At 42.5% G+C, this 25,157-nt stretch overlaps 1 protein-coding gene across 1 annotated transcript in view; it reads right to left on the reverse strand.

Annotated features, from left to right (window-relative positions):
- ntrk3a (neurotrophic tyrosine kinase, receptor, type 3a) overlaps positions 1 to 23,380 on the reverse strand; it is a 159,633-nt gene extending 136,253 nt beyond the window's left edge. The window contains exon 1 of the mRNA XM_069718611.1: positions 22,495 to 23,380. Coding sequence (XP_069574712.1) covers positions 22,495 to 22,772 — 278 coding nt within the window. The 5' untranslated portion in view covers positions 22,773 to 23,380. The remainder of the gene's footprint in view (positions 1 to 22,494) is intronic.
- Positions 23,381 to 25,157: the final 1,777 nt, after the last annotated feature.

Here is a 25,157-nt window from a genome sequence, read left to right on the forward strand (position 1 = left end):
TTTAGAAGAAATAGGTGAAGTGGGAGGAAGACAGAGGGCTGGAGGCAACACACACACACACACACACACACACACACACACACACACACACACACACACACACACACACACACACACACACACACACACACACACACACTCTCTCACACTCACACACACTCTCACACTCACACTCTCTCACACACACACACACACACACACACACAGGCAGGATGTGTTCCTTCTGCAGAGTGTAAGCACACGGAGGTGAGATGTTGGGGAAGTGTGTGTGAGGGAGAGCGGCCGAGAGAATGAGGCCAGCAGCATCTCTGCAGTGCAGCTGTGTGATTCCATCTCTTCCTGGAACCACACTGGCGCTCGCTGTCTGCTTCTCTAAACGGGGGTAAACCAGTTCCTGTTCACACGAGGGCGCTGAATAACGCCAGAGACACTCAGCAGTTATCAGGAGGCTCACATCCTCCTGAGATCTCTGAAGCTGGAGTTCACAGCGGGCGGCAGCACGTCTGTGAACTCTGCAGACAAGTTTGAATTCAGAGTTTGTTGTATCAGCTGTTCTAACATTGGACTGACCTCGTTAGCAGCTTAGATCTTGGGAGCACAGTGACACCACTAGAAATGAGTCTGTCGAGTCGAGAGGACAAGCAGTCACACTGCTGAACACAAACATTCCAGACGAGTCCAACTTATTTCAAAGAGAAAAGAAAGAATAAATGATTCCTGTTTAAACGTGGACGACACCAAACGCAGGGAAATGTCTGAACGTGTCGATGCCTCGCTCAGAAAGCTGATGAGTGAAGGGTGATGTTTACAGTCGGGATGTTTACATCCCTACTTTCAGTGCTTAAGAGTACGAGGTTTCCTCCACTCGTTGTAGACTGGACATCCATAGACAACAGGATTTATTTTCTTCTAAACATTTGTTTTAATAGATTAGACTGGACGCCATGAGATACTCTGCCCCTTGTCTTCGTTTATTTCTTTGAAGGAGCTCCTGAGAACTTTCTGACGGCTGCTGTCGTCTTTGTGTGTTTCTCCTGTTCGCACCGTGAAACAGTTTTACCTGCAAAGCTCTGGAGACTGGCAGCAACGTGCTCTTCTTCTTGTGTTGTTTAATGGCAGACAGCTTTTAGGCATATTACCGCCACCTTCTGACGGGAGTAACGCATTACAACAAGGCGACGGTAAAAACAGGGGAAATAAGGAAGAACGATAGTTGGTCATACCAAGTGATTTTTTTTTTATATTATAAAGACTATTTTAAAATGAAGTCCCATCCCTAGTTTACAGCTGGTTACAAACAAATGTTCATGCCTGAAAAGGTGTTGTGATTTATATTCACTCCTCATTCTCAAACCGAACTGACAGTGGAGTCTGCTCACAGAGAGACGACAACAACCCAACAGGTCAGATGCATCATGCATGAATGAGGGCTCAATAAACAGCCTATCAGAAGAAACAACAGGATAACAACCGGGATTCGGTGTAAAGTAGAGTCGGACAAATGCACGGGCTGAAGCTGGGGTATCCATGGCAACCATTACGCACCCACGTAAACATCTCCTGAGCTGTTCTCCACAGTTACTTTGTATTCAGCAGCAGAGACGTAGCCGGGGGAGCTGTCCAGTGCTGAAGCAGCCTCTGCTCATTTCTGCAGGATGAGCCCTCGATTCCACAGTAAAAGTAACCAAATCACTGCATAGCAACAGGAACAGACCGGTACAGAGCGGTGGAACTGGCACTTCACTGAAGGGTGTGATGATATGAGCAGAGACCAACTGAGAGAAAAACCAGCAGGCCCTAACGTCCAGATAAAACTGCACATCATCATCATCATCATCACTGTTCAGACCTTCTTCGCTTTTGTCTAAATGCACACAGGCAGACACAGACAGGTCTGCTGTAGTAATGAAGCTGATGGTTCATTATTCATGACCACTCAGCGATCGCTGGCTTCATTAACTCTTTCAGTTGGCTCTCTCGGGATAACCACCTGACACCCACACAGCTTCCACACAGAGAGACTTCACTGTTCCCGTTCTTTGAGTTTCTGTCAAACAGATTTCTTAAGGACGTTAACTGAACGGGAGAGATGAAGCCTCCGTCATTCCTCAAGCAACCAAAAAAAAAAAAAAAAAGTACCAGAAGTCCGAACATGTTTGTCCAAAAGATGCATAGCTCAGTTAAAGGATGAGGCCTTAAAAAAAAAACTCAACCTTAATCTGTACTCAGGACTATTTTGATTGATTTTGTTAATGAACATGTGAACCAGAGGAATATTGGGGCTCTCCGATGCGTTGATAGTTTTTGGACAGCAGAGGAGCTCTATGGTACCGATGAGTCAGATGTTCTTGGCACTGAGACTCACGCTTGGTACATTTGTTTGTCGGGTTCTGTTTCAGCTGACCTTTACACTTCACACAGCAGAAGAAGCACAGATGTGCAGTATACTATGACATTAACAATGGTTTCCTTTAATTGGATCACCTGAATAAAATTGACTTGTTGCTTTGAGTCATTGGATTTATACTAATGACCACAAGATATGTAGAACATCATCAGACTTTTCATTTCAATAATCATTCACATTTGTATAATTACTTGGGTGAATGTTGTGATATACTGTCAAACTGGGATCATGTGTCATCAGATACACTATTTCAGTTCTACTGCAATCAAATTCACAACAAAAGGAAGTTTAACCAAAGACATACACGTACTGTATGTCGTCCAGAAAAAAAAAACATCACACTGTATACTCTCGGGAGTCAAAGTTTTGAGGACTTTCTGAAACAACTGATGCCATTTTTTTCAATTTTTTTTTTTTTTTTTTTAGGGTGGCCTAAAAAAAAATATCTCTGTAAACATTGTTACATAAGAACATAGCTGAACTTTCTTTCTCAGCTAAAATCACCTGATCTCAGTCAGAGACTCCTGTTTTTAAGAAACATTCCGTGTGGCCGTGACAGTGGTGGAAACCGAAAGTCAGATCACGTTAAGAAGGACCTGAAGGGTGAAGCGAGGCACTCTAATGATAGCTACATTTCAAGGCAAGGCAGGCGCTCACCCAAGTGCTTTACAAAGAGAGAATACATACAAAATTCAAGATAAAATTCAACATAAAAAAAATGGAAAAAGATATCAAAAATAAAGATTCAAAACATGTCAGTATGTCATTCACTGAGTCCACTGTATGTGTGTATGTATGACTATATCCAAGGCGCTATCATGTCAAAACGTGAAATAGACACGCCAGTCCACCACAGCAACACGTGAAATAAGCACATTTCAGCTTGTCAAGGCGTGAAAGTTACTGTGTTTTACTGTAGTGGATGAAAATGAAACCTACTGCATGTTTAGAGACATGTGATTTACAGAAGAATTCAACTTAAAGGGAAAACACGTGGTTGGGGTTAGGAAACAAAAACAGCTCAACAAAATGTTTGTCACCTCCTGGACTTGAACCTCATCGTCGACTAATGTCACCTAATCACCCCTTCTTCTTCCTAATACCGCCAAAAAAATGCCCTTTGTTGCTGGATCTTGTTTACATGATGCTGCATCACATGACATTTACATGCATTTAAGTTTCACGCTTTCAAAACGTGTAGCTGTTGCTATTCCACGTTTTGCTGCAGTGGACTGGCGTGCATATTTGCCGTGATGCTGGTTTGCTACTGGCTCTTGTTTTCTAAAACATTATTTTAAGTGACTTGCAATTCACCACCAGGTCGACACCTGTTTCAGAGTATAATGGTTATTCTATTGTCTGCAGCATGTGTCAGTGGATGTCTGAGTGGGCTCCACATGTGCTTTTTACATTTCCGCTTATTAAAAACTCTTCTAGTCTTCACACACACACACACACACACACACACACACACACACACACACACACACACACACACACACACACACACACACACACACACACACACACACACACACACACACACAGATTTTTAAGCAGCTCTTAACATTAAAGTAACAATCGGTCTTCCCACATCTTCTTCACACGCGTCTCATTTGGGAGTTCAACATGAAAGAAGTCAACAGCTGCATGTTCTGAATATTCAACGCTCAAATGCAAAACATTATTGATCGACCGAGCTGTAATGTTTTAGTATGAGGAACACACACACACACACACACACACACACACACACACACACACACACACACACACACACACACACACACACACACACACACACACACACACACACACACACACACACACACACACACACACACACGCCCAGACCAAAATAAATGCAGTTAAATATTCCTGCACACTCACACAGTAACATATTTACTGGCTCGCAGAGTTTGTGAAACTCGTGTGATTTTAATTACGCTCATTGACCATCTGGAGCTTTGTCATTCTGAGAAACCTGTTAATGTGTTATGAGCATTATAATAATTCTGAATACATTTCTACTCCACATACACAGAACGAACTCCAGCGGGACAATCAACAGGCTCAGGGTGGATGTTGCAGATCAGCGATTTTACTTGGAGTACCTCTGAGAAATCAGAGGTCTAATGTGTCCAATGTGCTCAGTAAATTTAACAGTAATATACTTATTACATAATTCTGTTCTGAACTGGAAACTTTGACTTGACAAAGGTACTAACAGCTTATTTTAACCAAAATGTATTTGTTCCCTATCTTAACCCTTAATTAAAGTTGATTTACTGAGATATTCTCCTGACCATAACTGTATAACACATTTCTAAATGTGTTGGCACTGTATGCTCTCTGGGCTTTTGTTGAATCTGTGTTGTGCGAGACATAGAAGAACTGTGTAAATCAGTTTGGTACCTGCGGTTCAGATACCCCCCCCCCCCCCACCACACACACACATTTTAATCTCTGCTCAGGACTGACGTGTTGGACGGATGGACACAGTGGACATAAATAACAAACCTTCGACACTCTGCTGAGGCTGAAAGAGGAAGTGGAGCTGCTTCCACTAACATGTATGTGATGTGTGTGTGTGTGTCCTGGTTTGACTTTGGTTTTTCTGATTACTTTAGTAACAGCTGAGTGTTGTTAGAGGTACACAGCTGATGACTCGCACGTCCGTAACTCATCGAATCTGTCATCCTGCAGATTAAACTCTTTGTAAAGTCAAGGTGCAGTCTTTGGTCTAAATGTAACACTGATGATGAATGATACACTGAATAAAGTAATAAAGTACCCAATTTCACTGCGTGAATATGGGTGTGGTCGCCCTCTATAGAAAATCGTTTGCCGTAGCCGAACCAAGCCGATTCACTGGACTGTGATCACAGTGGAGAAAACTGAAGCTGTGAGCGACAGTCGGCCGAACCAAGCTAGGGTTCACTTCCTGACTTGGATAAAGTCTCTCCACAGTCCACACAGAGCCGGCAGGACGAGGCTGAAATGTGTGTGTGCCCTCTAAGTTTCATCCGTGTGTGTGTGTGCAGCCCTATGACTGTGATTGCACTATAATCACTAGGGCTCTAAAAATATAATTGCCACAAGTCTTCAATGTAATAGCGGCAGATTTTAGCTCCATTCAGGAGCTTTTAAAACATTTAAATCAGTAATTCAAAGTTACAGTCCAATTTAAGGGCTCACTTCCTTCGCTCCGGCTCGCTGTCACCTTTATCTCTTTAACCTGAACTCCTCCATCGCCTCACCTCCCTCACATCTCTGTCCATCTCTCTCTCATCCTCAGCTGCCCCACTCCCTCCTCTTCCTCCCTCCTCTTCCTCTCTATCAATCCACTCCCTGCTGCTCTGTGTATCTTTAAAGTCCTAAAAGTATACCTTCAGTATAATTATAGATTAACCAGACGAGCAGTAAACTGCAACTGCAGTGAACTTGTGATGAATTGGACTTTAGCTACGACTACAGACTCACAGCCTTAATCACGAGGAAAAGGACTTTTAAGAGCAACTAATTTATCTTGTAGCAGCCGGTGGGCAGAAGTGAGGGGAAAAACTGAAATCAAAATCACAGCTCCCTCCGGGACGCAGCTCTGAAATAACAACTCCAGAAGAGAGAAGCCGAGCTAGCTGGAAGGCCGAGGATGACGAGAGGATGCTGGGAATCTTAGGAGGCATCTTTTAAGCCTTAAAAATCCTATCTACAGCATTTCACCGTCCTCTAACCAGTTTCTACACAAACCAGTGTTTAAGAAATATGAATTATATGGTTTATAATGATGCACACAGAATAATATGAATTATATATCGTGCTTAGCTCCTTTGTGTGTCTGATATTCTGCCTTATTCCAAAATCCACTGAACTCAGTACATCCACGGAAGATCCATCTGACACACACACATGAATTCAAACATCAGCCGTCGTCTTATTCTAATAGTTTAATAAGTTCTTCCAAGAAACTCCAACACAATAATAAACACAAAGCAAGGTCTGCAATATTTGCGGGAGGTTGCAATTTTTACAAAATTCACGCAGTTTTTACGCAAAAACTTTCGTCAGCAGAAGCTTGGCTGAAAGTATTACAGCAGACTTATGTGTTGAATTAACATGAATTAAACAGCATTCTTATTTAAAAATAAATAAATATTAGAACTAAAATATTTCTGTGTATAATAAAGCGATTACATATTTATACCATAAAAATTGCATTTGTCTTTCTCGACTTTCAATTTTTTTCTAACTCCCGCAATTTTACGCAAACAAACTCAATCGCAATTTTTAAGGAAAGTCCGCCACAAAAATCAAACATTTTTGATCTCAACAATCACAAAAAAACTCCACAAAATCCTGCAGCGACTGTTCAACAGTACTTCAAAATCCATTAAAAGGGTAAGAAGTGTCTGAGCTCAGCAGACACAGAGGCGGGTCAGCGCCATGTTACATGTTACAGGGAGCGCCCGAGGCGTCACGCATGTAAATGAGCAGTAATGAGAGAAGGATCCCTCACATCGGTCTTCAGAGACCTCGGAGCAGACATGCTCCTGCAGCAGGAGACATTAGGGTATGTCAGCGTCTCATCGGTCTCCTCTTTTCAAAGGATCCGTGGCCCTGCTGGATGAATCCATTCATTATTAAGTGAAAAAAGATGTCTTCTTGATTTGTGAATTGTGCCTGCAGAATTTGGTGATGTATATCATAATCACAAAAATCAAGATGATCGATGAATGATTTTGTCATTGCCTTAATTTAAATTCATGAATCTCGTTTGAATAAAATCCTTTTTTTATTGTATGATATGAACACATCCCGTGCAGCTGCGGTGAGGACGTCCCTCTCCGGTGCTGTGACAGTGACAGCTGGTATTCATCAATGAAGCCGTTTCTAAATAAACTATAGTGCTCATATATTTTCTATACTGAAGGACCGTGTCACTGCAGCAGAGTGACTCACTGAGGTGTCTTCCGTAGCTTTTGGACAGTGATGGAGTTCTGATACAGAAGAACCTCTGCTAACACTGTACATTCATTGTTGCTCTTTTATTGGGATTTCTTGACTTTTACAAAAATACAGAAAATCTCAAAATTTCCCCTTTAATCTGTTGTGTAGCTGACAAATACTCTGAATGTGATCTGATCTGCTTCAGCTGTGAAGCAGTGTGTGTGTGTGTGTGTGTGTGTGTGTGTGTGTGTGTGTGTGTGTGTGTGTGTGTGTGTGTGTGTGTGTGTGTGTGTGTGTGTGTGTGTGTGTGTGTGTGTGTGTGTGTGTGTGTTTACAGATGTTCGGAGGAGTCCATAAAAGACAGCCTACACGTTGTTGCGTTAATGATGGAGGACACGCTGTTTTGAATTCTTAACGTGTCTTTATGTCAGCAGCTGAAGCTCGGAGGCTCCTCGTCTCGTTCCGGGACGTCAACCTGCTCAGACACCAACATGTCTCCGTATCTACAACTATTTTCTTTACAGCCTGGTACAGATTTACTACACTTCTCCCTCAGATGTCTGACATGATGCTGAAAGACTGCTGATACAAAGTTGGACTTTTCTCTGCGTCTCACTCTGAATGGCTGAGAGATAAATGTGTTATATATTATATTATCCCTCCTGAATGTGATTATTTTAGCCATAAAAACACTGATCGTCTTTCAAGGGTGCAGAGCAATTTATCTCCGCAGCGATTCATCAGATGACCGTGGCCTTTGCCGGGGCCGTTTGTGGCTCCCGGAGGATTTGATATTGGAATCCTTTAGAATTGGTAAAGCTGTGAACGTGCTGTTACGATGATTAATGTCAGTGTAGAAGCAGCACAGTTGCTGACAAAATCCAGTGGAAAAGTGCAGCTGGACACAGAAACACTGAACCGATGCACAAATAGATTTGAGGAAGCAGAAAAGGTTTCAACTAAGTCAACTTGATCTTCAAGCAACAAGGAACTGTCTTTATCTGCTGCTGTACAGACAGCCGTGCATCCACAGACTGAAATCATATTCCCTATTTGTGAAGAATTCGCTCAGTGTTGCCAACAAACCGACAAACTCGACTGTGAACTCTTCATTAGCTGCAGTGTTTGAAGTCAGCTCCACTGCAGGCACCATTAAAATGTAAGGAGGACACACTCGTCTGTCTTCAAACCCCAGGTGTCCTATCAGGAAGAGGACGGGAGTGACTTCAGAGACCCGAGTCCACCTCGTCCAAACAGATTGTACCTTGCATGTGTATGGTGAAGTTCAAATTTACCAAACATACCGGACTTTGGGCTCAGATGTAATCGAGTACTGCACGGAGTACCGAGCGTGAAACAGCCTTTACGGTAGGAAGTGACTGACAGCGGCAGGAACCAAACCTGGAATGGAGTAGTTTCTCCTAATAAGTCATTCAGGACAAATTACACACCAATTACAAAGGAGGAAGAAAAAGTTCAAATACGGCTCCTGTTCCTGGACGTGACAAGCTGCAACCTGCGCGAATACAGTAAGTACTTCAAGTTTCATCGCTTGATCAAAGTCACACACGCTTTTATGAGCGGGTGTGTCTGTGATTTCTCCGAGAGATCACATCAAAGTTTGTGTCAAACTCTGGGAATCGTCAACAGAAACCCTCGACGCAGCAACGGTCCTCCTAACACAAGTAAATCTTTGTTTGGTCAGAGGATGTGACGTGTGACCAGGGTTATACGATGTAAATGAAAACGGCACATTCCGATGGTTGTTAATGCAGCTTTAAACTAGAATTAAAGATATAAAAACATCTTTGAGGAGGCTCAAAGAGGAGATGAACCTGCGCAGCATACAAACAAGCTATAGTTCACTGATCCTGATTCCTGTGAGTGAACGGAGAAGCTGGTTCCTGAGGTATCACACCACGAAGGGCTTTATTGGGGACAGTGTCCTGAGAAACTGATCAGAAGTTGATTCATGAGCTCTAAACTGATAGAAGTGCAGGATTTATGATGCTGGTTTGGATTACATGAAAGAACTCTGCTGAGATATTCTTCTGTTTCCACTCAATGTTCAGAGGAAGTGAAAAGAAAAAAAGGAAAGTACAGTTTTAAAGATGACACACCAGAGCCTGTTCTCTGTTCAAATACGTTTAGCATGGGCACAGATGACAAACGGCAGGATGAACTGCAGACAGCTCAGGATGCTAAAACAGAACAATAGGAGTGTAATTGGACCACGCTCGCGCTCAGAGCGAAGCAAAGACGTCCCTTAATGAGCCCAAATTAAAAAACACAGTTGAATAAAACAAGAATCTCCTGTGGCTGGGAGGGAGGGGCGGGGGGGGAGTGGGGGGAAGACAGGCCACATGCTGGAAAATGCTGAATCACTGTAGCAGAAAGGTTTAAGATTCCTGTCAGAGCAGGCGGAGGAGAAGTCTTCACGAAAGGAGACCAAAACAGAGTCACCTCCTGAGAGAGCTCAAAACAGGAAGTCAAAACATCACCAGAGACATGGTGGATATTTGTTGTGAGTGTGGAAATAATAGACGGAAGCAGTGTTCCTAAATTCTCCCCTGATTTTGATCAACTTAAGAAAAACAAGTGAAAGTTTAAACCTAAATAATGGAAGTCGTCAAAGCTGAAGCCATGTGAGAGGCTGAAGTTGCAGTTTAAGTAAAAATGCCTGATGAGGTGGAAATTTTAAAAGACGCTGACACACTGAGAGGAATTAAAGTTGTAGCTGCACCACTGAAAGGAATGAAAGTGGCATTTAAATAAAGTTAACTGGCAAATCAGATTTGCAAAGTGTCAGGTGAATGTGTTGAAAGGAGCTGATCAGTCATCTGGATCGTTGGTGGAGGTGAGAGAGGAAGCGTCCATGTTGCTGAAGCACTGAAAGGAAATGAAGTGCGAGTTTCAAACAAGTCCGTTCACGTTAAAATGCTGAGCTGACTGTTCGGTGACAGTTTGTGTGACAGTTGAGAGGAGTTGAAGTGTCAGAAACTGTGAGCGCGGCAGACAACAGACTTCAAGACCCGCTGCTCAGTTTACACAGGTTCAGCTTTAGCAGCGTTACTACGGAGATACCGGTCTTCAACCGTGAAGTGGTCAAATCCAAAGTCATCAAACTAGCATGAAGCAGATACACAGGAAATCAATTCTCTACAGTGATGCATGTGTTTGGAAGCTGCAGGCTGACTCAGCAGTTCTGCAGCCATGTTCAGCCTGGAACCAAACACAGTGGAACCAAACACAGAGGAACCAAACACAGAGGAACCAAACACACTGGAACCAAACACACAGGAACCAAACACAGAGGAACCAAATACACAGGAACCAAACACACAGGAACCAAACACACAGGAACCAAACACACAGGAACCAAATACACAGGAACCAAACACACTGGAACCAAACACACAGGAACCAAACACACAGGAACCAAACACACAGGAATTAAACACACAGGAACTAAACACACAGGAACCAAACACACAGGAACCAAACACACAGGAACCAAACACACTGGAACCAAACACACAGGAACCAAACACACAGGAACCAAACACCCAGGAATTAAACACACAGGAACTAAACACACAGGAACCAAACACACAGGAACCAAACACACAGGAACCAAACACACTGGAACTAAACATACAGGAACTAAACACACAGGAACCAAACACACTGGAACCAAACACACAGGAACCAAACACACAGGAACCAAACACACAGGAATCAAACACACAGGAACTAAACACACTGGAACCAAACACACAGGAACCAAACACACTGGAACCAAACACAACGGAACCAAACAGAGTGGAACCAAACACACTGGAACAGAAGACAGTGGAAGCTCAGATGGGTGACAGACAGACAGGGTGAGGGGTGTGGAGGGTGTGTGTGGGGGGGTGGGGGGATGATAGGGGTTGGGGGGTGACCAGTTTATCAACACAACGGGGGCTCTGGCTGAACAAATTGCCTTCTCTGTTCGCTGTGATTAGACTGCACACACACACACACACACACACACACACACACACACACACACACACACACACACACACACACACACACACACACACACACACACACATTCTCACACTCATACACACACACTGTTAAGATGATGTGTTGGCAATCAGAGCCTCCACCAGCCTCATTCTCTCCGTCATGAAGGGCCCTCCAAGGACACAATATGTGAATGTATGTGCACATCACACACATACATACACACACACACACACACACACACCGATATGTTTGTGGTCAGTTAACGCCTGAGTGGTCTATGAAAGCATCACAGCAGTGTGACATTCGACCAGCAGAGACAAAGCAGTTATGATACACCATCTTGTAATCACTGAGAGTTTAGGATTATGAAAAGATCATTATTATCATGGTGTGACCAGTTTCAGGCCAGAAATTCTGAAAATTACAGTTTCAAAAGATCATCGTGAAACACAAACCTGATCCAGAACGTGAGAACAGACACGTATCACATTAGAAACGTTAGTTTCTTGGTGGCCGCTGGTTCATTCCTGAGTGTCAGTCCTCACCAGCAGCAGGCGCTCCGTCCCACTAACACATCACACATCTCCAGAGCAGGAGAATCTATATCGTCCCAGTGGAACAAACAGAGAACACCGACCGGCTGGATAATGGAAGCTTTATGGTTCACTTTACATCACAGCGCTGTCACTGTCCTCCATTATTAACACTGACTTGATAGCACAGACCAGAGCACCGTAATCAATGTCTCTGCACCGGTACAGTGTGTGTGTGTGTGTGTGTGTGTGTGTGTGTGTGTGTGTGTGTGTGTGTGTGTGTGTGTGTGTGTGTGTGTGTGTGTGTGTGTGTGTGTGTGTGTGTGTGTGTGTGTGTGTGACTTCATTATGTGTGGGCTGCAACAGGAAGTGATTAATTGCCAAGAACCACAAGGAATACATCAGAGTAACCTGCTCAAACTGTCTCAGTCATACACACACACACACACACACACACACACACACACACACACACACACACACACACACACACACACACACACACACACACACACACACACACACACACACACACACACACACACACACACACAATAAACATCATAACCTTCTGCACACACATACACTAGTGAAACTGGTGATCACGAAGACACCAGACCAACTTGTACTTCTTACACAAACACAGTGTGCTCACAATTGTGCACCGAAGGACCTGAGAGCAGATACACACAGATACACAGATACACACATATACAAACATATACACACAGATGCACACTGATACACAAAGATACACACTGATACACACTTATACACACTGATACACAGATACACACATATACACACATATACACACAGATGCACACTGATACACACAGATACACACTGATACACACTTATACACACTGATACACAGATACACACATATACACACATATACACACAGATGCACACTGATACACACTGATACACAGATACACACATATGCACACATATACACACAGATGCACACTGATACACACAGATACACACAGATGCACACAGATACACAAATACACACATATACACACATATACACACAGATACACACTGATACACACAGTTACACACAGATGCACACAGATACACAAATACACACATATACACACTGATACACACAGATACACAAATACACACATATACACACTGATACACACAGATGCACACAGATACATGCTGATACACACTGATACACACTGATACACACAGATACACACAGATACACAGATACATACTGATACGCACAGATACACACAGATACACAGTGATACACAGATATACACACTGATACATACAGATACACACTGATACATACAGATACACACTGATACACACAGATACACACTGATACATACAGATACACACTGATACCCATTGATACACACTGATACATACAGACACCGATACACACGATCAGCTCTGTATAGTGCTTTTATTCAACTGTAGTTATCAACTTTCTCCGTTAACATGCTTTCCGGTTTCAGCTCTCAGCGCGTTCACATGCAGCATCTGACCAATCCCAAACCTGGGCAAGCGAACTAACAGCAGAGCCACATATTTTTTTAAACAAGGAGCAAACTATAATAAAAAAAAAAAAACATCATGAAGTTAAACACATCATCCACACTGAAAGCAGCTCATTTGCAGCTGCTGAATGATGGAAGGATGTGCAAAAAAAAAAATCACCACCTGTGTGAATGTGTAGCCGAAGTATCACCTTACCATAAAGGCACAGGAAGATTGGTCTAATTTGCATATTTCATTAAATTAATTTCCTATTATTAGATTTATTCTCATGATGTGTATGAATGTTTTAGTTTTATCATTTCACCTGCAGCCCCTGAGGTGTCAAACGGACTGAGGAGCAAATAAGAAATACATTTAAAAAAAAATAATAATTCAAAGTGAGATGTAGGTCTATTGTCAGATCTCATAAGTAGGCGTACCAAGCTCCACCGGATCTTCTCCGATTGGTGATGACATCATTCCGAGAGAATTGATTGGTCAGTAGGCAGTTCTTTCTTACCCTCTGACGACCCGCTCATGGGCCGTTAGGAGTTTTATTCTCCTCAGTTTTCTCGTCTACAGTTAACTCATGTGAGATGTCTGTAGAAAGCTGAGATTCTTGTGATTCGATTAATGTAAACCAACTTCAAGATACAACCACCACAGCAGGTTCAGTAAACAGCTTCGTCTGACCACCACCAAAAAAAAACAATGTATACAGTGTTGACATAACTCACCAGTAAAGCCTCAGAGTCAGAGTCTTGACGAGGCTTTTTAGCCAAATTTGCCTGTAATTTTAAAAGGTTATTTAAAAGCTGCTCATCTATTAAAACCAGGTGATTGGAGTGAAAGCCCACCTTGTGTCGCAGGCTGTGCTGTCGGCCCTGTAACCACTGAAACATCAGACATCCCTCTGACCTGTGTGTGATCAATACGCCTAGATATTATTGACATCCTCAGACAGCAGCCATGCATTACTGAAGACAATATCGACTTCTCTTCCATTGTCATAATTGACAGCATTTTAATATCGACATCAGCCCAGTACTGATTGTCACTTATTGATGTTCTGTCATGATGCATTTCATAAACAGCTCTATTAGACACATAAGGCTGAAAAAGAGGACACGGTCATGTGTTTAATGTTTGGCCTTGTTGAACAGATGAAGAGCTGCTGTTTGACACGTGTTGGTTTGCTCTCAGGAAATGATGAATGTTCAAATTGTTCTGGTTCCTCACTGTCGTGCTCTCTCTCACCATCATCATCTCCCTTTCAGTTTGTCTTTGTTTTCTTCTTCTTTCACATCCAACACAGTGACTGTAACTGACCTAAAAACAGACTCATCGTATTAGTGTCTTAATTTCTGTGTTGTTTATAACAGACATTTTTTGTTTTTGCATTTTTTTTTTCTAAGTTGCACCTGAAAAAGCATCCAAAGATTCAGGGGGCCAAAATGAACACTTTGAGCTCAGTGGATCACAGACACATGATCTCACAAGCTCAGTGAGATTTGAAGAAGTCCAGCAAAAGGTGACATTTTCATTTCTGTATATATGACCTTTATTTAACCAGGTAAAATCAATTGAGAACCAATTCTCATTTACAATGATGACCTGTCAGCACAATCCACATGAAAATGATGTATAATGAAAATGGTAAATTACAGAGTAAATGCCAATGAGTCAGCCAACACTGATATTAATAAACCTGTTCTAAAAAAAAAAGCTACAAATCTGATGCAAAAGAAAGAAAGATTTGAATAAATGGTCCCAGTACAGGAAGCTCCAGGGTGGGAGGGGTTAATATAACCCACGGGTCTACCAATAGGGGCAGTTTTGATGGGGATCTTTATCATTTCTGATGTTTCATAAGGTTTTTCCTGTATATATTAATTTAAATGTATCAGTTGTCTTCATTGCAGTAAATAAAAAAACCTAAAGATAATAATATTTGGTGTTTGCACCGTTTTCTTTGAAGACGGCTCTGTTAAGGTGAGGATGAATGTCTTTGAGTCAGTCTGAGAAACAGCGACCACATCCAAGGAAGGCAGCAAATTACCACGTCCCCACTCGGAGAGGCAGTGATGGAAAATAACAACAACCCCTGTAGTTAGAATCCTTTACCCAGGATCCATTGGAGAGGAAGTTTGGAGCCAGCAGCTGTGGTCATTTAACCACCAATGACACATTTTAAAGGCATCGCAGTTAAAAAAAAAAAAAAAAAAGCTTGCGGTTGGATCTCTGAATGGAGCTGACGGTCCCCCTGATGGAGATTCTTGGGCTGGTTGAGGACGGGCCAGGTTTAAAGATGATCAGACACCCTGGTAGTTTGACCATAAACACTGCAAACTGATTCTGTGGCATCACTCATGACCCGCCGGGGTCTTTAGGTTTCAGACTCCAGAATGATATTGAGCCTTTCATCCAGCTGTTGAACCAACATATCTATCTGAGAAGAAACATCCACAACAAAATCACAAATAAACCACCAGTGGGCGGAGTTAAAAGGGCATTCTGACACATCACATGACCAATAGTTATTTAATAGTCCTGAAGGTGATCACTTGAATTAAGCACCTTTGAAGGACTGCATTTTTTTTTTTTAAAGGGCAGCACACAGCAGTCAGACCTGCACTTTTTTCAGCCCCTGGTGGTCGGTCTCAGTACTGCAGCCTCCTGCTCCACCAGCTGCTTGTCGCCGATTAGCATCAATGCAGCGACCCAGTGACACAGCAGCAGCAACACCTGCCATCATCTCGAATCAGATAGGGGTCATTTAGGAAACCGAGCTTCCCTCCATCTCTAATTTATTCTGTTCAGGGTCACACAGAGCTGGAGCATATCCCAGCATACATCAGGAGGGACTGGTCTGATGGCTAAAACACATTCACATGTAGTTTAACTGGTACGTCTTAACTAAAGTCACAAAGTGGTGATAGAATTGTTCTCATTTTTATTTCCAACTTGAATGAAAAATTAAATAAGAATGACACAAATGGTTTACACAATTGCAAAATGTCTTTTTATATATTTCAGTCTTCTGTTCACTGTCTAATCCTTCACATACAGACACACACACACACACACACACACACACACACACACACACACACACACACACACACACACACACACACACACACACACACACACACACACACACACACACACACACACACAATGTGGGCTGTCACATTGACGTTCTACATAATGGCCGATAATGTTATTGGATATTTTAACATTTACTGAGCAGAGTGGCTCATTGATTCTGTTTGTGCCCCAAGGCAACAACGACAACAACCACAAACATTTATTTTTTTAACAAAGCCAAGGTGACTGAAACACTGAACACCCACCGTGTTTATTATCATAAACCTGAATTATGTAACAGTTTATGAGGCTTTCATGCTCCGCCAGGCTGACTTCATCATCTACACTCACACACGGTGACTGGGAGGTGGTGAGGATCCAAGTCAACCTTTTACCACCGAATTTTTATCATGGCAACAATTACCATAGCAACAACACAACACCACGTGAAAAGTGTATCTGAACATCCTGTTGAACGCACATCTTCACATGATCACACATGATGTGAAACTTCCTGAGCTGAACTGTCTTCAGTGTTAAAGCATTACTGACAGAGAAACACTGAATGCAAACTTTTTATTTCATGAAGTTTTGGAGACGTCTGCTGCCGAACAAAGGATGTGAATTATGCAAAAAGAATATAAGAAATAACTCAACAGCTGTGTGACTTATGGGGAGCTCTCTGTTGCGTGTAGCTTTCCTTCAGTAGAACATCGCTCCAGTCAAAGTGTCCGCAACAAGGTCAAATGTATTTTGCAATAATTGAAGGATCACAAACCAAATTCCCCTCAGTCCCGTTGTCCTGGGGGAACGACTTCAAACAGGTGCTTTTCCAGCTTTATTCCACTCCCTCTTTTCATATCTCATATGTCCTTCTCTTCTATGATATCCAGCAGCATCAGCAGACATTAAATAACAAAGCTTACTCTCATTTTCCAGGTTTTTGCACTCCTTTCTCTGAATTCTGCCCGGTGTGAGAAACAAGCAGCACCGCTCGGCTCTCCGGACGGACACCGGAGTCGGGATTCACTGCTCGAGCAGCTTTTTTTTTCTCTCAGCAGCAAAACAGATCAATAATGAAGTGAGGTTTCGTTCTGAAAATAGTCTCCGTCTGTCACACCGTTTCTCTGATTTCTCTGTTTTCCTTCTTGTAAAGTCGTATCGATAATGAAACTGATCTCGTTTTCAGTGCACAGGTTTTGAATTGACAGTAATTGCTGTTTTTTTTATTTGCAGTTGCTCCCGTGCGGTGTGATGCTGATGCACTGCGATGTGACTCAGAGGCTTCAGTCAGCAGCAGCAGAGAGGAACACTGAGGAGGACAGCAGGAGCCACGAAAATCATCTCAGTTTACCGTCCAAAAAATCTCTTAACAACTACACTGTAAAGCTGCTAGCACAGATTCACACGGCCAGTTTACATATGGACCGATGATGTATGCAAAGGTCCACACTGACCTCGGTGTTCCCTCTTTACTAAAGGCTGCTGTGCCAGAAAAGCCCCACACCAGGTTAATTAGTTCATTCTTATTAATATTCTTTCTTGAGAAAGCCAATCCAACATGGTTACATTTAGGCTACTGCTCACTGTCAAAGGTATCACTGTTGTAATAATTGTATTATTAATGTAGACACCATCTTTGTTTAACCTGATGCTGATGTCAATTATTAGGAATTTAAAAAAAAAATCAAAATAATCTGATACAGATATGATATATCCCTTAAATTAGCCTTTTTCTGTAGAGCTCTGCAGCAGATAACATTAATATTTTATCTCATCACATGATGATGTTTTCATCAAGAGTGAAACATTTTTCAGCGGTACAGAAATGGTATTAAGGGTTTTCAAGATGTGTTTGTAGATGAGGTGTTCTCCAGTTTCTCTCATTTACCATCTACATATGAACCACCATCATATCCCTTCAGATAGTTTCAAATAAAACACAATTTTTTTCTATCTTTCCCTCATCCCCAGCACGACAACCACAGGTCCATCTGCTTTCTTTAAATCTACACAAAAGTGACATCATCTCTAAAATGTAAAAGCACATCTTGTGCCCGATTCAGCCTCATACATCTTAAGCTATTGCATTAGGCACTTTATTTATGTATCGTAGTTTATGACCTGTTTATGTTTTTGTTATTGTACTGTCATTATTAGTTTTTTTTTTTTATCTTTATCTTATGTCTGTACCATTTTCTGGAAGTTTGAAAGTAATAAAAAGATGTATCAAACAAAAAAAAGAGTGAAATATGTCAATCAGCCCGACATGATGTTTTTAAATGCTAGTTTTGTGTGCACTCCGTATCTGAGCACATGTTGCCGGCCCCTCGATGAAACCGCTCTGTTTTGAATCACCATGTAGAAGCAGGACATTCATTTCTCTGTGAACAGCAACAAGTCTGAATCCACACTCAGGAAAGATTATGTGAGAGAAGGTCCGACTCCAATACACACAGGACTTTTGCTTTTCATGGAAGCAGTGGCGGCTGACATCTAAAGCAACTCACACTGAGACCGCTGGTCCTATTGAGATGCAGAATGCAGCGGGAGATGGAAAACCAACGAGACGAGTGGAGGCTGCCTGTGTGTGTGTGTGTGTGTGTGTGTGTGTGTGTGTGTGTGTGTGTGTGTGTGTGTGTGTGTGTGTGTGTGTGTGTGTGTGTGTGTGTGTGTGTGTGTGTGTGTGTGTGTGTGTGTGTGTGTGTGTGTGTGTGTGTGTGTGTGTGTGTGTGTGTGTGTGTGTGTGTGTGTGTGTGTGTGTGTGTGTGTGTGTTCTGCAGCCTAAATAAGAGAGTGTGGAGCAGAGAGCACAAGAACACAACAGCAGCCATTTCCACTTCTTTCCACAACAAGGATCTGATGGACTGCAGAGTGCTGCTGGGTAAAATGTAGCAAAGCCCTCCAAGCACAAACACACACACACACACACACACACACACACACACACACACACACACACACACACACACACACACACACACACACACACACACACACACACACACACACACACACACGCTACTACAAGGTGGCGAAAGGAAATTCATGTAAAATGTTGATCTTTTGTCTCGACACTCTGTCAACATTGCTTTCTACTTTGACGCCACCACAGCTCAGCTCAGTGAGTCAGAGCTGCACAGAAACAGCAGGTCCCTGAACCCAACGCCAGACAACACGCAGCTTTTAATGAGATACAGTGAAACCCAAGCGGCAAGTGGTGACGTCACCCGTTGGTTTGTGAACGCCCGTTATGAAGCCTCGAGCTCGGATTTTGGCCGGCACTATCTTGCCCATATTTGGGTGAGATTTGGGGGGGGGAGGTCCGGGGGGGATAGTGGGGGACCTGACTTGATCTGATTGGAAACCTGGCAATACTTCGTCCCGCCCACCGATAGCCGTAACCTGACTGCACCACAGGCCTGTCAATCAAACAGACACGCCGTCAAAAACATTTGGAAGCTTATTTTCTAATTAATGACGGGATTATTCTTGATTATAACTGAAGGATAAGTTCAGATTTATTTCAAGTCCATCGTGAATCCAACCTTCACACGCCGTATATCTTTCCACAGGGTAACTACGGGTCCCTACAGAGTATCAAATCATCGTCCTCATTCTTTACCAACAGTCAAATCAAGAGTTCATCTCCAGTTCAAGTTTGAGGATGAAACTCCCTCAGTTTACCTGCTGAGCAATGGAGCAGAGACACAAAACATCAGGAATAATCCAGCGCACAACAATAAGATGCAGTTTCATCTGTCTGACAGCCCAACGCTCATTTTAGCAGAACATATTGAAACTAAATGAGGAAGAAAACCTTCAGGAAGACTCTAACTTGCGTTATCACGTGTCAGAGTGGAGACTTGATGTTTAGGTTCATCACAATGGTTGTGTATGTTCTGATCGGAGCGACCGCGGTGCCACTCCCTGAGCCGGATGTCCACTAGCTCCACCCTAAATATTCAGTTTGAAAAAACAGCTCTGATATCTGGAACAATGACACAAACTGCATCAGCTCCACAGTTCTTGAATAGGAAGGAAACAGCAGCAGCATCAGGTCAAACATTACATGATAAAATCACCACATTTACTGCAGTGTTGAACCTTCTCACGTTGATGTTACAACCGCTTCTGATCTTTAAACTGATTTCTGCCAACAATCAGATTTAATAAATTGACCGCTGTAGAGGGATTTCTAAGCAGCAGCAGGTGAAGAAGAAGATAATATATAAGATGAAAAAATATTCCCCAGTTTGACCCTTTAAACCTAAATCCTGCATCAGTTTTTCTGAGCAGGCAGTTAAAGATTCAGTGTTACTTAATGGGTTCAAATGTGACACAACATTGTACTGTAGATGAGCAGGTGTCACAAAGATGCATCAAACACGCACACACGGCCTCACGAGGCGGACATCGGTTTGATCGAAGCCTTCGGGCTTCAGGTTCAGATTCTTTGTGCATCTCATCCAAAGGAAGAGGGATTTCTGGAGACCTTCAGCTCTCACAGAAAAGAGGATATGAAACTGAACTGGGTCTTTGGTATTTTTTTTTATTCAAGACCCAGTTAGAGAATATCCGTCTGTCATGGATATTTGGAGGACTGTTAGTTGCTCATCCCCCCCAAAAAACTGACATTCAGACTGAGATTTGTGCTTATGAGGAACTGAGTCATAACTGCTTTTATCATCCAGTGAAAATAGCTATTTGGGGATGTCTGGGTTTATTACCTCTCAGGCTGAGCAGCTCTCTGCCATCAGTGAGCTGTTTAGGAATATACTGCAGCGGGTGCTGGGGGACAAATAATCACAACTGAAGGGACAAAATCTGGATTTGTGTGTGTGTGTGTGTGTGTGTGTGTGTGTGTGTGTGTGTGTGTGTGTGTGTGTGTGTGTGTGTGTGTGTGTGTGTGTGTGTGTGTGTGTGTGTGTGTGTGTGTGTGTGTGTGTTTTGGGGCCTTTCAGATCATCCTCCGGCTGCTTTTCAGATTTTCAATGTGTTATGAATGGATTGATTTAGTGATGCAGATGTTTGAACATTCAAGAAAGATATTATTAGCAGGAATGTAGACAGAAGTAAACCCTCCTCCTAAAGAGTTCAGCTATTGTTTGAGCTTCACAATATATACAGTATATATATACAGTATACTCACAATATATCCTCAGTGTTGAGTGCTTTTAAACAGAAGAAATCATTTCATGGAAACCAAAACAGATATTGTGTTCTTCCTGTGTTCGTATTTACAGCCTCAGTCTCAATTTACTGCTGTTTACTGTTCAGGTGAGACCGGCTCTGAAGTCTAAACCTGACTAACAGAATCCTTCATCTTCTCAGACCTCCTCAGATGTTTCATGAAATTCACAGAGAATTCGTGAGAGTGGATTTAAGAAGATAAAAATCATCAAAATTAAAAGACTAGTCTGCACTGTTTGTTCCCCCAAATAATGATTTAACCCCTGACTGGGCTCACTGAGCTGCATTTAGAAACACAACACTGAAGTTTGGTGAGGAGATTAAGATGGAGGACAGCTGCCTCATCAGAAGTTGGTAAATACACAATATTTACCAGCGACCTCCAATAATTTAATTATTTTCAGGTGTTCTTGGACGGCATCCCACATTTTCATCAAGTATATGACCATAATTCTCATTATTGTAATGTCATAGTTATTTTAAATCAAAGTACGGCCCTGTTGAGACCACCTCACTCCACAACATTTTGTACATTAGTTAAAAATGTTAATAAAATTGTAAAAAAAAAAAAAAAAAAAAAGCACATTTTGAACCAAAGGGATCTCATTTCTTCATTTTCTCATGAAGGGTTCTTACTGTTCTGCAGATTAAAAAAAATGTGAAGGTTCTCACCGCCTAAAAACTGATGATAATAAAATCCAGTGCATGTAGCTAAATCACGGTAACCTCATCTGAGCAGACAAAAACAGCTGCAGTTAAAAACCATCGACTCAATGAGCTGTGATCTCCAGCAGCACTTACATGGAGGTGATGTTCTGGAAAAGGTCCTCGATGCTCCTGGTGCTATTCCCCGCGCTCCCGGTGCCCTGGAAGGACAGCAGCGGGGAGAATTTGTTCTTGTCGGACGTATTGCAGTAGATCTCCGTGGGCGAGCAGGTGCAGGTGGGCGGACAGTCCAGCAAAGAGCTCAGGTAGTTGTGAAAGAAAACGCTGAGCAGAAGGAGAACCCTCCAGCAGCACCATATCCTGAGCGGGCGACGCACGCCGAATGCGCCAAATAACGCTCCCGGTACATCCATGCTGTCACGACTCAAGTCCCCAGGTTTGTTCGCAACTTCGAGGCGCAGCAGCAGCAAAAAAAAATACAAAAAAATGAGTCAGATCCTCCGGTTCAAAGTCCGCTCCGCGCGTCCGTGGGTGGAGGACCGGTGTCTTCACCGTGTCTCTGTCAGAGCAGTCCAAATGTTAGGATAAGACAGCATCTCTCCTTTATGTCCGTGTATGTGTGTGAGCGTGTGTGTGTGTGTGTGTGTGTGTGTGTGTGTGTGTGTGTGTGTGTGTGTGTGTGTGTGTGTGTGTTTGTGTGTGTGAGGGGGTGTCAGAGGGTTTTAATGATGCCAGTCACGGTCCTCCTTCTCGGTGAGAAAGAAAAGACACACACACACACCGCCTGAAGGAACAAAAAAGGAATAATCCCGAAAATATTCCAGGTGACATGAAGGGGTCTCAGTGCGCGCAATCCTGTTCTCTTCCTCTCCTCCTCCTCATCCTCTCTCTGCATCGTTTTATGTCACCTCTCTCTCTCTCTCTCTCTCTCTCTCTCTCTCTCTCTCTCTCTCTCTCTCTCTCTCTCTCTCTCTCTCTCTCTCTCTCTCTCTCTCTCTCTCTCTCTCTCTCTCTCTCTCTCTCTCTCTCTCTCCCCCCCCCCCCTCTTTCTCCCTCTCTCCCGCTGTTGCTGCCACCAGGCGTTGGGAGTGGTGGAGAGACGTAAAGACACACTGGGAGGCAGAGAGAGAGAGAGAAAGATTGCATCCTCCTAGCTTCAGGTCCCCCTACTGGGCACACTGGAAACTAACACACACACACACACACACACACACACACACACACACACACACACACACACACACACACACACACACACACACACACACACACACGAGTATTTTACATCATTTTTGTTTAAATAAGAGATCCTGGGGGCCACACACCTCCCGGAGCTCCAAACGCCATAGTTCACCAGATAAGAACTGGTTGCCGGCATATCGATGAGGCTTAAATACAAGTTGTGTTGAACTGTCTTGTTTTTTGACAGGCTTTGTTCACAGAATATGACAGCTAACAAGTTATTGGTGACTTTTTGTCAAATTACTTTGAGCGAACTCTCACACATGAAACACGAGGTTCAGTCTCGTCAAACCATCATATCGGCCTTCCATCAGAGTAAACATGAAGAACTAACGGCTTCATGATGAGACGGCTGGAAACCTTAAAGGTTTGTTATCGGCAGAAAAACAACATGGTTAGGTTAGGTAGGTCAAGTTACGTTACGTTAGGGTAAGTTATGTCAGGTTAGGTTATTTTAGGTAACGTTAGTTTAGGCTAGGTTATATTAGGTTAGGTTTGGTTTGGTTATTTTAGGTTAAATTAGATTAGATTAGATTAGATTAGATTAGATTAGATTAGATTAGATTAGATTAGATTAGATTAGATTAGATTAGATTAGATTAGATTGTGTTAGGTTAGGTTAGGTTAGGTTAGGTTAGGTTAGGTTAGGTTAGGTTATTTTAGGTAACGTTAGTGTAGGTTAGGTTTGTTTTGTTTATTTTATGTTAAATTAGGTTGGGTTAGGCTGGGTTAGATTAGATTAGGTTGGGTTGCGTTAGGTCAGGTTATTTTAGATTAGGTTGCGTTAGATCAGGTTAGGTTGCATTAGGTTAGGTTAGTTTGCGTTAGGTTGTGTTAGGTTGCATTAGGTCAGGTTATTTTAGATTAAGTTGCGTTAGATCAGGTTAGGTTGCATTAGGTTAGGTTAGTTTGCGTTAGGTTAGGTTGTGTTAGGTGAGGTTGCGTTAGGTTCGATTAAGTTAGGATAGGGTAGGTTAGGTTTGGTTTTGTTTGGTTATTTTAGGTTAGGTTATTTTAGGTTTGGTCGGGTTGGGCTAGGTTAGGTCGGGTTGGGCTGGGTTAGGTTGGGCTAGGTTAGCTTAGGTTAGGTTGGGTTAGGTTGGGTTAGGTTAAGTTATGTTAGGTTGGGTTAAATTAGGTTAGTTCAGGTTAGGCTAATTTTGGTTGGATTAAGTTAGGGCTAGGTTAGGTTGGGATCTGGTTTGGGTTAAAATAAGTACTTTGATTTTTCTTCCTGAACATGTAAATAATGAAATTGCAGTTAATTGAAATGGGAAACAAACTGTGGTCTCTCATGTAAAAGCCAAGTATTTTATCAGATCGTCTGTCCACTTCAACCTCCTGACTTCCTCTTTAGTTGCCTCACAGATAATATGGCCATGAGAGGATCTTGTCTCCTAGAACACATATTGTTTTTGAGGTTTGACCACTAGATATATCTTAACAACAGAACATAACTGCAGTTCATAGGCCAGCAAGCTGTTAGATAGATAGATAGATAGATAGATAGATAGATAGATAGATAGATAGATAGATAGATAGATAGATAGATAGAT

This window comes from Brachyistius frenatus, unplaced genomic scaffold (assembly GCF_029030835.1).
Source record: "Brachyistius frenatus isolate BFR_SWC_R1_liver_20210118 unplaced genomic scaffold, ASM2903083v1 Contig_194, whole genome shotgun sequence".
NCBI classification, from domain to species: Eukaryota; Metazoa; Chordata; class Actinopteri; family Embiotocidae; genus Brachyistius; species Brachyistius frenatus.